A 14,900-nucleotide genomic window follows, 5' to 3' on the forward strand; every position below is an offset into this window, starting at 1 on the left:
ATCAGGCATAATTCTCAGCAAGGTCTTTATTGACCCTGTTTATAGATGTGCTGCAGTCATGGCCACTATAACTCTTGGACAACTACATGTGTTGTAGAGAAACTATAATGACTGGCCATAGGGCTCTTATGGCATAAACATAACATTTGAGATAAGTTATAGTTATAATCACTATGGGTATGAACTTTCCTCATCTGGGAAGTTGGACTAGAAGTCTTTAGAATATACATCGATCCTGAAAATCCACTAAAAGATTTTTACTAGTATGTTCAATCAGATTTATTTTACAAACAGGTTCTCAGGGTACAATTGTGGCTGCCATAGTGGACCATTTGTAGCTTGCCACATATAGGTACCTCCTCAGTAGTTATTAGAATTAGAAATATATTGATTAGGTTGGATAAGTTAAGGAATCTTAGGAAGGTGTTTCTGAAATTGAAGAGTGACTGAGGCGAGAGAGAGAGTTCTTAGCATGAGCTTAGAACTTTGAAGAGAGAGAAGGCAGAGTTCTGACAGTTGGTTTCTGGCTTGGGAAGAGATAGACCAACTGAGATCTGACTCTCTGGATCTAGCTTTGCTACTGACAGGAAAGAGAAAACTATGAGATCATCTGGAAGGGTTTTCACTTTCCTTACTGTGAAATTACATCGAGGAGAAGAACTTGGCAGATCTGCTGTCTGAGAGCTGTTTGTGAGGGAAGAAAGACTGAAGGCCTACTTGCCTGAGCTCTGAGCCATCTCAGAGTTAAACTCTGAAAAGTTAGCCTCTGAGACGTTGAGCTAACTGACTCTGTTTACTTGAAGACACTTTTTACTATAAATAATTTATTCTCTTATATAAGGATTTAGTTAGATTTAGTCAGATAACATTTTATGGATTCTTAGGTAGTATTAAGGAATTCAGAGTAGCTTCAAGAAACAGAAGACTTTTTTTTGAAATTTTTAATTAATTAACTAATTAAGGATCTTTTTCCATGGTTACAAGATTCATGTTCTTTCCCTGCCCTCACCCTACCCCACCTCCTGTAGCCAATGCACAATTCCACTGAGTTTTATATGTGTCATTGATAAGACATATTTCCATATTATTGATAACTGCATTAGGGTGATCGAAGAAACAGAAGACTTTGCCATGAGACAAACATAGAAAAGTGGGTGGATATTTAGTTTCCCTTTAGTGTTAAGGTTTTCTTGTTTCTAATCCTTATATTTTTATGTTACATTATATTATATATAATCCTTATATATTTTAAATACAAATAAATATTTTTATAGAGAAAATACTCTCCAAGACAGAGCCCAGTGGAAGAGGTCCACAAAGTGAACCTCCTTTTAAGGTGAACAACTGTAGTACTCTAGTTAAGAAGCAAAGTATCCCACAGTATGTCACCTTAATACTGCATTTCTAGCCTTATTATTTCATCAGTGAAATAACTCTCTGTGGCCTCTAATAAAAATTATGGATAAGTTAAATTAACTGAAGAATGGTCATCAATGTCTCTAGCTAGTTTAATTTATACATGATCCAAAAATTTTCCATTTTTAAAAAAAGTATAGAGTGAGGCATAAATGTCATGCCCCATCTTATTCCTCCTGATATGGACACAGGTATTGGCTTGTGGGGATGGGGAGCTAGATTATAGGGAACATTAGTCTCCCGGCCTTAGTCCCCATGCTGCATGCTGGAGTATCTTCTCTTGTGGTTTATCTTCTGAATAAGGCACACAGTAGCCTACCAAAGATCAGCCAAAGTCCTCTGAGGTATGAGAAGCTGTTTATTAGCTAAATTCACAAGGACATGCCTCAGAGAATGCTATAAGCTAATTCTTTTGAATCAAGGTATATAACTATAGATAGCTATGTAAATTAAACATGTATATACCAACTACATATGCATGTATGAATATACACATACATTCATATGCCTATATGTCTAGATATAACAAAAGGAAGTTTAATAAGTTTGGCATATCATACGCTCATGGCTATCTGATCCAACTTTTTGAGTTGCTCATCCTTGTTGAGTTCATTGAGACCATACATACATTTCAGGGAACTATGAAACCAATTTCATGGCATGCACATATGATTCCATTGAGGAAAAATAAAGTCGATGTGCCTGGTATAGTTCTAGGCACATAAGAATCAGAAAATCTAATTAACAAGACCTTTGTAATGTCAAAAATGGATCAATAGACCTTTTCTGAGAAAAGAGTTTATCTTTCTCCACAATAGGTCTAAAATCTAAGAGCTGTTCTCCTATAAGATCAACCAAATTCCATGCTTATACATAAGCTTGTATTGTCTCTCTGTGCAAGTTAGCAGTTGCTATATAATTATTATAGTCTTCTAAAAATTCCCAACCTGTCTTCATTTATAAAAAATTGACATACTTTACTTAAGTAGATTTTCTTGTTTCTTGTGATTCATATAATAAAGAATATGAATTCATATGATTTATGCTCTTTATTAAAAACTCAAGTAATAGACATTTTTTCAATTAGCTACTATACAATCTTGGATCCTGTGGTAGAGTTTTATTTTATTTTTTTTTAAACCCTTACCTTCCATCTTGGAGTCAATACTGTGTATTGGCTCCATGGCAGAAGAGCGGTAAGGGTAGGCGATGGGGGTTAAATGGCTTGCTCAGGGTCACACAGCTAGGAAGTGTCTGAGGCCAGATTTGAACCCGTCACTAGGTCTAGTTCTCAATCCACTGAGCTACCCAGCTGCCCCTGTGGTAGAGTTTAAAAGAATACCTTTTTTAGAATATGTTATCTAGATTAGATAACTTTATATATACATGAATAAACACAAGCAGCACTCTGATGCCAGATTGCATCGTGCAAACATAAATTATGTCAGGATTTAGAAACAGAGCAGACAATTGTAGGCTAGAATAATGAGAAAAGACATTTTTACCCAATAGTAGTTGTTTTTTTTTCCTCTGTGTATGTGTGTGTGTACATGCACAAATAGTGGATTGCATTGATTTTATATATAAGTATTGTGGGTATCATAATTATCTTTTGTTTCATATTCCAATTTAATTCTTAAACTTAATAACAGCACCTCGTTAACTTACATATCTTTATTTTATCTAGTGACAATTTAGTTAACAAGGCAGGGACTAGCATTAACCTGACAATTACATCCTGATATGTGTGTGGAGTGGGAAGGATGTGTCCAGACTTGCTTACTTCTCAATACAGCTGGGGCTGCTAATAGTGAGTGCTACATCTACCAAATATCTCTGTTTTGCCATCTAGTGGTAAGGGATGCCACTGAGTGTCTGGATTTCTTAACAGCATTTTTTTTGTAAATGACTATCATTTAGGCTTAAAATCAGAGATATGCCTTTTACTATCTATAGGAGAATAGCTGAAGAATTTATTTTACTTAATTGTAATCATATAACCTATTTCCAGACAATGAATAGAACAAAGATTTCTTGGAATTATCTGTATAGAACTCATGACACTTTGACTCAGTAAAATATGGCAGATGCAAATATGAGTGGTATGCAGAAAGGGAAAAAGATTGAGAAGATATGTTTAAACTTTTATAAAGGAAAAAAGTATGGCTTTTCACTCCAACTAGAAATATGTTTATGAATCTATGGATAACTAGATAGATAGCCAGATGAGTTTCTGGGAATTAAAAATATTTATATTTAAGAAAAGGATGTTAGGGAATATATTTCTATTTTACCATAGATGATATAGCCTTTTGAGTGTTTGACAAAGCAAAATGACTTGGGATTTCGTAATCTCTATGAGTTTATCTTGATTTAAGAAGTCTGATGGTGTGTCTTGAAGGACTTAAATAGATAGATTGTATCAGACCAAAGCTTGCTTATCGGGATTTTCCAAATCCTCTGCTCTATTCTTTGAGAACAAAATAAAACGCTTTTCTTTACTTTTAAAATACATACTAAATTTGTTCAGAATTCCTTATACTAACCTGGATATAGCTATATGTTTAGGTGTTATTCCTGCAGTAATTTCAAAAGTAATCTGTAAAAAACAAACTATTATTTCAAATGCAGTACCACGTAATTTGTGTGCCTATAAGCAAACAATATTAATTTCTTTTTCTTTTTTTTTATTTTTAGAAAAATTTTCTTTGGTTACATGATTCATGTTTTTACTTTCCCCTTCACCCCCTCAAACCCGCCCCCCATCTAATGTGCATTTCCACTGGTTTTAACATGTGTCATCAATCAAGACTTATTTACATATTATTGATAGTTGCATTGGTGTGGTCCTTTCAGATCTATATCCCCAATCATGTCCTCATCAACCCAAGTGTTCAAGCAGTTGTTTTTCTTCTGTATTTCCTCTCCTGTAGTTCATCCTCTGAATGTGGGTAGCGCTCTTTTCCATAAATCCCTCAGAATTGTCCTGGGTCATTTGCATTGCTGCTAGTACAGAAGCCCATTACATTCGATTTTACCACAGTGTATCAGTCTCTGTGTACAACGTTTTTCTGGCTCTGCTCCTTTCACTCTGCATCAATTCCTGGAGGTCTTTCCAGTTCACATGGAATTCCTCCAGTTTATTATTCCTTTGAGCACAATAGTATTCCATCACCAGCATATACCACAATTTGTTCAGCCATTCCCCAATTGATGGGCATACCCTCGCTTTCCAGTTTTTTGCCACTACAAAGAGCACAGCTATAAATATTTTCATACAAGTCTGTTTATCTGTGATCTCCTTGGGGTACAAACCCAGCAATGGTATGGCTGGATCAAAGGGCATTTGGAATTATGCCCAAAGCAAGCAATATTAATAATGATTCATATTTTAAAGTCTGCAGAACTGTCCTCACAAAAACCAACAGATGTTTCACTAGTTCACATATGAGAAAATCAGCTTCAAAAATATTAAATGACATATACAGTTTGCCTAGCTGACAAATATTGAGAATGAGATGTGGATCCAAGTGTCTCTTGACTTCATATTGACTCCCTTTCTTCTGTACCACAGAAAAAAAGTGTAATACATTGTGTATACATTTGTGTTTTCTAATTGGCATGATAACATTAGTAATTCAATCAACTAGTATTTAGTTAGCCCTACTATGTGTCAGACACTGTGCTAGAGATATATAAACAAAAGAAAAACAATCTCTGTCCTCAGAGCTTGCATTCTAATGTAGGAGACGAAATCTGTTTGTATGTGGGTGTCTGTACATACACACACACACACACACTAAACGTAAAGCAGATACACAGTAACCTAAGGCAGAGGAAGGAGTGGGAAAGAGAATATCAGACAAAAGATGGCACTTGAACTGAGTCTTGAAGAAAACCAAAGATTTGGTGTGAAAATGTAAATGAAGAACATTTCAACCATGCAAGACAGGTTAAGCACAGGTATGAGAAAGAAGGAGTTTTATTTGAGAGAAACTGAAAGTAGGACAACATAACTGGAACAGCGAGTATTTGGAAGGTAGTACTAAGTGCAGACTGGAAATGCAAAAGCCATTTTAAAATGCCAAACAGGAAGTTTATATTTTATTCTCAAGGGAATAAGAAGCAACTAGAATTTACTGAGAAAGTGTTTGACATGATCTGATGTATACTTTAATAATAGTGTGAAAAATGATTGGAAAGGGGAGAAATTTGAAGCAAGGAAACCAATTAAGAGATTAAAGAGTTCTGGCGGAGGTCATGAATGGGGGGTACCATGCAAACAAAAAGGAAGTGATATAAATGAGAGATGTTTTAAACATGGAAACAACAAAGCTTGACAACTGATTGGATATTTGCAGTGAAGGATCAAGAATGACACCAAAGTTGTGAACCTGGGTATTTGGGTGAATGATGGTAATATACAGAGTAACAGCAAAGTTTGCACGAGGAAGAGGTTTCGGGACAAAGATGGGTTCTATTTGGGGCATGTTGAGTTTGAGACACCTAAGAGGTCCACTTTGAAGTGTTTGATGCAAGACTGGAACTCATGAGAGAGACTTGGGCTGAATATATAGATTTTAGAGTAATCTTCATAGAGATAATTGAATTCAGGAGGACTAATGAATTCACAAAATAAGTGAGAGAGCAAACAAGAGGTATACACAGGATAGAGGCCTAGGATATAACTACAGTTAGTGAGAGTAACATGGTTGAAGATAGGGTAAAGGAAATTGAACAAAACCGTCAGATAAATCAGTAGTATTTAAGAATGCCTAGGTACAATAAAAGAAATGTTTAATCCAATATTTATTCAAATCATAGACAGTTTTTTAATTAAGATAATGGAATTATATCTGTAACAAGAAGAAAGAGCAGGGAAATCCAAATAATATCCAGTTAATAACATTATACTATATATGTAGTTATTTACATTTAATTTCTCTCCATTAGAATGTGAGCTTGTTGAGGACTGGGAATGCTTTTGCCTATTCCATATCTCCAGCCCTTAGCACAATGCCTGGCACATAATGAACCACTTATTGCTGATATTACAAACACACACAATGTGTATGTGTGTGTATGTATATATGTAGTTTATTCGTTCACTGACTACTATAACTTCTTCCTTACTGAAGGTTTTCAACTTGGTCTGTTGGAATATTTTCTTTTCTATGATGACAATTGGCAGGCAATGTTTTAAAGTTTGCAAAAGGGTTCACATACTTCCTCTCATTTTCAATAGTCGTGGGGTTATTAAGTAACCCCAGTGAGAGAGTTATAACATATCATTATGTCAGTTTACTAAAAAAGAAACTGAGGGTCAGATTTAAGTATTTTGCCCATGGTAATTTCATCCATACATGTTGAAGAAATGACTTGAAGACAAGTTTTTCCTTCACTCCATTCTAAATCCAGCTCTTTACTCAGTGCTGCCTCCATTACTTCATCCGCACTGCCTTTCATTTTCTAGAAATGGTTTGCTGATTTTATAATGGAAGTCAATTGGGAAAATATATGTTTTGCAGCAGGCTTTGCTGAAATAAATCTGCTCTATGAAGTGATGCAAAATCTGTGTGGCTCTTCTGTCAGTCCATTGCTGATAATTCATGGAATATTAATCCAGCTTTTGAATTATCTAAGCCTTTTTACTTCTTCTGTTCCCCTCAGCTGCCTATTTCCAGCATTTCAGGGCCTATTAATACCTTTACATTCAAAAGAAGAACTGGGGAGGAGAGAAAATTCAAAACTCATTTTGTTACACTATTTAAAGATTTGGTGTTGAATAAGGTTAAAGACTCTGACAAAATGAAGTGGGTGATTAGCTGTGAATTTTAGTCATACATATGTCTCTGCTCCACTTTAATGGAATGGAGTCTACAATTCCTCCGTGTATCCACAGCTCCTTGTAACTATCCATTCACTATGATCTTTTTTTCTTCCTTATTCTGGTGGAAAAATGAATTGCATCTCATAAACTGTTTCTATCCTACTATGCAACACATATTTCCACTAATGAATTATTGTTTGATCATAATTCATATCAGTCCTTCAAAGGTTTTCCAGACACACAACCACACTCTAATATGTTGTAGTTTCTTCTAGATGAATTTCTGCTCCTCAACTACCAGGTATGCTAAAGGCCTACAATCACATCAGTAAAACTTTGCCTTTTGACAATTCTCATATGTTTGATAATCGGGATGGCTCATGAGAGTTTTTATTTTACTTTGGTTCATAAATTTAAAAGCTGAATTTTTAATTGATTGTTTTTCTTGTAAATCAGAGGTAAAGAAAAAATATTTTTCAATTTTATCTCAAATCTCTAAAATTTATATTATAGAAACATACCATATGCTATTATACTAATAACATTTTTTCCTCTGTAATTATTGAAGGAAAGAAATGATCTTATTACATTATATTGGCCTGTTTCAGTCAAGAACTTGTTTCAAAAGGGGCAGCTAGATGGCTCAGTGGATTGAGAGTCAGGCCCAGAGACGGGAGGTCCTGGGTTCAAATCTGGACTCAGACATTTCCTAGCGGTGTGACCCTGGGCAAGTCACTTAACTCCCATTGCCTAGCCTTTACCACTCTTCTGCCTTGGAACTAATACTCAGTATTGATTCTAAGATGGAAGGTAAGGGTTTAAAAAAAAATCTTGTTTCAAAAGATAGTATATTGCAAGATTACCACTATACATCAATATTTGGCAAGTCTTGTCAATGATGGTAGAACAGATATTAAGAGCAAGATGATGTACTGGTTTATTCAAATAGCTTTTCAGGATATAAACTTCTTAAGAAATGATACATAATTGATAACAATTATTTCTTGCTGGATATTGCTTCTATATCTAAGATGCCAATTTGTACTTTTAATTAGACTCAACTCTTTTCTTTGCATTTCTTTTAACAGTGATCCAAATCAGCCAGTTCCACAAGATACCAAGTTTATCCACACAAAGCCCAATCGTTTTGAAGAAGTTGCCTGGTCCAAGTATAATCCCAAAGACCAACTTTATCTCCACATTGGTCTGAAACCTCGGGTAAGGGATCACTATCGAGCCACCAAAGTCGCTTTCTGGTTGGAACTTGTACCTCATTTACACAACCTGAATGAGATCTTTCAGTATGTTTCCACAACCACAAAAGTCCCTCCTCCAGATATGACGTCATTTCCTTATGGCACCAGACGTTCTCCTGCAAAAATCTGGCCAACTACCAAACGCCCAGCCATCACACCTGCCAATAATCCAAAACATTCAAAGGACCCTCATAAAACCAACCCAGAGGATACGACCGTGCTGATCGAAACGAAACGAGATTATTCCACAGAGTTAAGCGTCACCATTGCAGTGGGAGCCTCCTTGTTATTCCTCAATATTTTAGCTTTTGCCGCCCTGTACTACAAAAAGGACAAAAGACGTCACGAAACACATAGGCGTCCCAGTCCTCAAAGAAATACAACCAACGACATCGCTCACATACAAAATGAAGAGATCATGTCCTTACAGATGAAACAGTTGGAGCACGATCATGAATGCGAGTCTTTACAGGCACACGACACCCTGAGACTCACCTGCCCTCCCGACTATACCCTTACTCTGAGAAGATCCCCAGATGACATTCCGCTAATGACACCCAATACGATAACCATGATTCCCAACACATTAACAGGAATGCAGCCTTTGCATACTTTCAACACCTTCAGTGGAGGACAAAACAGTACTAATTTACCCCATGGACATTCAACTACCAGGGTATAGCTCTCCCATTACCTTCCCCTCCCTTATTCTCCTTCCCTCAGCAACGTGGAAGAAAGAAAAAGAAAAAAGAAAAAAAAAAGGAATGTTTTTCATCAAGCAGACTTCAGATAAAAGGAGAAAGGGCAGTCATTATTTTCTTACTGACCCTCTTCAAAGGAACTTTCCAAAATTAAAAAGATCAACTTCAAACCCTGTGAAATGTGAAACGTGTACATTGCTGTTATAATACTGCTTTAAGATCCCAATCACTTCAGTGAAAGTTTAATGTGTATAGGACAGAAGAATAGCCGCTTCAAAGACCTGGATGTTTTCATTGTAAGAAACAGAAGCCGGATTTTCTGGAACACAGCCAAGTGACTTAACCGTTTTTTTAAAAAATAAAATTAAAAAAAATTCTTTATGTGCCATACCATGAATGGCCCTTCTTAAGTGAAGACAGTGTCACGGGCTTTTACTCATTGTATGAAGCTGTAATCCAGGAGGAAGGAGAAGTAGAATTTTATTATAAAAATAAGAGGACTGACTATGCAGTTATATTCGTATAGTTCTGTGCAAAGAGATGATTTGCCAGCCTGAACTATATTTAAGAAACTTTGTAAAAAATGTACATAGATGTGAGTTTAAACACACACACAAAAGAAAAAAAACCAACAAAAAACTTTTATTGATGTTTTCAGTTTGAAAGAGATTTTAGAAAGATTGTGCTTTCAGTTGTGATCTATATGTAAATATACATTAGTCATATCACCCCTGTTTCCTCCAGAATAAGAGGGGACTTTTCTTCTTAATTACTTGTGGTAAACAAAGACATGGGATTTTCTAACATGTTTCATTTGTAGGAGGACATGGCGTCATACAGAAAATAAAGATTGTCTGTGTGACCTGCACATTTCCCCTTACAGGTTGCACAAATGCATGTTAAAGCATTCTTAGGAGATGGTTGTTTTTAGACAACATTTATTTTTGGGGTGTTAGCCTTCATGAAATTGCAACATAAAGATGGATCAGAAAACTGGAAAAAAAGAATATTTAAAGTTTATTGAATTAAAGGAAATACACACACACAAAATGACAAAAAAAAAAAATACAAGTCCAGTTCTGTAGTTCTGGTTATTTGAATATGTTTAGGAAGAGTTGCTTCCCAGTTTAGTACCCTGCCAAAAGTAAAGAAAGCCTGCCTTTTGGTTAGCCTTTTTCTCCTACTCCCAATCCCCCTCAACCCTCCTCCCCACAGTAAATCTAGCTCTGTGTTCACCAGCAGCTGCGGAAGAACTCTGGCTGAGAAAGTACCTGCTCAGCTTTGCTAATCAGAAGAAATTTGCAGTTTGAAGGAAGAAACGTTTTTCTTTTTTAAAGAGCAAGGTTCTTATTTATCAATATACAATGATGAAGTTTTTTCTTCCATATTTCATTTATGTGATCAAGCTTATGCCTGTCTGAAAACAATATTTTTTGCGGGTTTCTTATACAGCAGTCAACAATCAATGCATATGATAGAAAGAAAAAAAAAAGGAACAATAAACAACTATGCCTTGCATGAGTTTTCTTGAAAGTATGGATGGCTTCACTGTCAAGTTATCATGTGAAAAGAAATAACCCGTGACTTTTTTGAATCAGAGAGCCGGAGACAAAGTAGTCATCTTTCAAGGAGTCTGATCATTTCTTTTTTTCACTTTCCTAATTTCTTTATTTTTTTCTTTTTAAAATTTTTCCTAAGGAATGCTTCAAGTGTCATAAGCTGGAAGTAAAGGATGGTTGCTTTATATTTTGTCTATTGAAAGTTACTGCGTCACCAAGAAATAGTAACCAAAGATATGTGAAGAGTCTTGCTCTGCACTTGAACATGTACCCAATCCCAGAAACCAATTCTTCAATTTCATTTTTTTAGTTGAACATAGCAGTGTCCCTTCCCTACCCCATGCTGTACCTAACACATATGCTGCCTTGCACCCTTATCATGAAGCCCGTTGGATAACCAGTCCCTGAAGTATAACTGTAGAAATTTTCTGTCTGTGAACTCTTTTTTTCAAAGAAAGAGGATTCATAGAAAAATGTGGTAGTAACACAATAAAGTCATGACTTTCACCTAACTTCCTAGCTTATGTTTGAGAATAAGGTGGCACACATATATTAACTATGCCCCTAAATTAGCCCATGGTGAAGCAACAGCACTTACTTGTATGTAGTGATCCCATAAAGAACTGTTCCTTCCCTGATCCATCATTTATTATACCTGACTCTTAGTAGGCTGTACCCATAAGCTATGTATTGCCTCCACTAAGAAAGTAAATAGGCTCTTCGTAAAACAAAGGCAGTGATGCTTGGCATCATAATAAGTTGGGTATGTTTGTAATGTGAATTACAGTATATGTTTAGTACTTCCAATTGTCTTCTGCTAGCAATATGTACAGTAATGTGTCAGGCTTGTGACATTTGGGTAAAACAAAAAGTTTCTGTAAGTGAATGATTTTAGCTTTTAAAGATGATTATGATCAAAGTCAATTTATTACATCTGAAATGATGTCTGATTTCTACATGGAAAAGTGTTATAGGATCTTCATAGCATTCTATGAGAACAAAATATTCTTGCAATCTGTTTAAAAAAAAAGGGAAAAAAAGCAAATTTTCCCAGGCTTTTATTCTTGACCTTCAAAGGCACGCAGGGTTTAATGGTTTCTTTGGTTATTGTTTTGCAATTTTTTGTTTTTGCCTTAAGTAATGATAGAAGATATATATGGCTGGACACATATGTATAAACTTTTCAGCAGCATTTTTAATAATAAAATATCACAGTATTTTCTAATGCTTTGTGCAAAGAATTATGAGTCCATCCTTTTTTGTAGGCAATCTGGTTCCCCCCAATCACTGACCCCTTCAAAAGTATTCTGAATTACAAAAGGGAAATGATATGTTGTGACATAGGCTATAAACTATAATACTAATTAAATTAGTAACGGATGGATTTTTCAAGATATCGCCAAGTATACTTTTGTCATGCCATTACTATCAAAGCCCTGCAGGCCTGCTGTTAGGATAAGTAAGCTCTGGACTTTGAAGCTCAGGATGTGAAGATGCTGCATAAAAGAAAATGCCTTGTATTTCGTACTAACATTGTTAGTGATTCCTTTGGAACTGTGTTTTTAGTCTGTGTTTAACACTATTATGAATCAAAGTCCTTGAAGGGAGAGTATGTTTCCTTCTCAGCCGAAGTAAATATGAAGTTTATAAATGGAAAAGAATACTGGTACAGAGTAGAATTTAAGAAAAATCAAATCAACGTATCAATTTAAGATTAAGAAAAATGTGCAGACTAGCTAATGTTGAGATGGAAGCAAATTTATGAATTAGAGTGCTATTTGTACTTCTACTGGAAAAAGTAAACTTTTTCTTAGTATAAAGCAAGACCCAGACATATAATAATTGATCTGAATAGGAAGGAAACTAGATTAATATATACCATCCAATCTTTTGAAACTATATTTTAATTCATATTCATCTGGTGGTACATAGCAAGCTATATTTTTATCTTCTGCCATATTAGAACTCATATATTACTGACCTTTCATACCATTTATGGTACAATTTTGCACACCTCTGCCTCATTAAAACCCAAATCACATGCAAGTAAAGACATCATTTATGTTCTTGGCCATCTTCAAAAATGAAGGATGAACAACAACAGTAGATATTCAACATATCTTCATACGAAGTCAGCTTCCTTCTTTCAACCCTGACCATTGCTACCTGTGCAACTTTGGACAAGTTATTTATGGGCCTCAGTTTCATCATCTGTAAGATGAGACGGTTGAACCAAATGGCCTCTGAGGTTTTCTCTAGCTCCTAAGCTATAATACTATGAAGTGGAATTTAGAAAATGTATGCCTAAAAATTTATTGCCCTCAGACTCTATCTGCTTTCTAGATTATTAAAAACCCACGAAGGTAGTCAAACTCTATTTCCTTTGGTCATTTCCATTATTTAGAAGGTTAGAAATCACTGGGTATATTTTTATAGGATTCTGGCTATATCTTTTGTAACTTCATTTCAGGTCATCCACTTACTTACAAAGATGTTCATTAATTGACTAAGAATGAAAAGCATTTGAACTAGTCAGCAACAGAAAAATAAAGACTGCTGAAGATTCAGGGGCTTTTCATTCTTTTCCATAGCTAACAATAGTGGATCTTTAGTCTATTACTAGCTTTTTTACAAAATGGTGAAGTAGATGGTTGTCTTCAGTGTTTGCTCACTTTACTTTCTTTTCTGCTTCTCCCTACTTGTAATGCTCTTCTTCTAGAAGTCTTTAATACTTACTGACCCTTGGAACACTCAGCATCCCCCACTGATTTGCCCTACTCAAGTTAGTATTCTCTGAATTGCCATTTACTCTTTCCCTAGATTTTCATTACAATTCCCTGTCCTTTGGGGTCATTTTCATGATATAAGAAACAAATAAGTCTGAAATAATGAATGATTCAATGAATGAGCTAGCAAATAAGTGAATCAATGTTTAGGTGTTAATGACTGATAAGAATATTTTATCCCTTCTCAAAGTATTTAAGTTTCAAAAGAAGATACTAAGAGATGCTACCCATAGGAGACATTAACGGTATAGTTTCAAACATTTTAATGGGCAATTGAGGAAAGCATTTTTTGGCAAAACACTTGCCATAGGGTCCTTTATCATGCCATGCAGGGCCTAGTCTACTAGTATGCCTTTGAATAAATCCAACCATGTTGGAAGAATACTGTCCTGGTAGGCATAGATTTAGAGGAGCAGATATGAAAATTATGCACATCCAAACTTTATCAAGTAAAATCTGTGTCTTTTGAAGATCTAATACTCACCAGAAGTAGGAGATCATAACTTCTGTAATCCTATTTATTCTGTTTCTACTTTGTTGGTTCACACAAGTTCAGAATAACCCTAGTTGGAAGATTAGTTCTCAATTCAGCTAAGAATAAAAAATTTCCCCCCAAGACCATCCTGGAAAACACCAAAAGTCTGCCCAATCAATTATTTGCTTTTTCTTTTCTTCTGATGAAGGGCAGCAGTTATTGTGACCTTAGCCATAAGTATAGAATGTTAGCCAAGGTCAAGTCTCATTTGGGAAACTGAGGTATGGGAAGACAGACTCAAAGAATAAAAAGTTGGTTAATAAAGATTCATTAAGCACTTTGTATGTGCTAGGCACTGGGCTACGTTCCTGGCTTCTTTAGGTAATTTTTTTCATAATTATGGGAAATAAAATTAATGTTTTCAAGGTTTTTCTTTTTCTCCTCCATTCATGAGAAAAGCTACATGTCTAGATAAAGAGATGGGCTCTTCCATCTATGTAGTAGAGAGATGAGTAAACACTTCCAAAAATTAGGCTGGCCCTGTGAAAAAACACATTCTGGTATGGAAGTTCTATGGGAAAACAGACAAGAATTACACAGGATGATGAGAAGGTATAAATGTGATCTCCATTGTCAGAAAGAATTCTGATATTGATAAGATCACAGATGCAATGAATATTTCTTTTCACTTGCTTATATTTGTACTTCCTTTTTGACTTGCTATCCCTTTATTTTGTATCTACAATGCTCATAGTGTACCTTGCTATTTCTCTGTAGAAACTTTGTGAGTTCTACCTATTTCATTTTATGCCACCATGGAGCTCTTGGCTTAACTTTATTTCCAAGTCTTGTGCAGTAGCATGGCTTACTGCTGATA

The 14,900-nt window shown here is 35.4% G+C and overlaps 1 protein-coding gene across 3 annotated transcripts in view; it reads left to right on the forward strand.

Moving 5' to 3' along the window:
* Positions 1-9,388, forward strand: part of NLGN4X (neuroligin 4 X-linked) — a 331,168-nt gene extending 321,780 nt beyond the window's left edge. For all 3 annotated transcript variants that reach the window (XM_044666980.1, XM_044666981.1, XM_044666983.1), the window contains one exon: positions 8,335-9,388. In XM_044666980.1, coding sequence (XP_044522915.1) covers positions 8,335-9,184 — 850 coding nt within the window. In that variant the 3' untranslated portion in view covers positions 9,185-9,388. The remainder of the gene's footprint in view (positions 1-8,334) is intronic.
* The last annotated feature ends 5,512 nt before the right edge of the window (positions 9,389-14,900 follow it).

This window comes from Gracilinanus agilis, chromosome 3 (genome assembly GCF_016433145.1).
Source record: "Gracilinanus agilis isolate LMUSP501 chromosome 3, AgileGrace, whole genome shotgun sequence".
Classification (NCBI taxonomy): Eukaryota; Metazoa; Chordata; class Mammalia; order Didelphimorphia; family Didelphidae; genus Gracilinanus; species Gracilinanus agilis.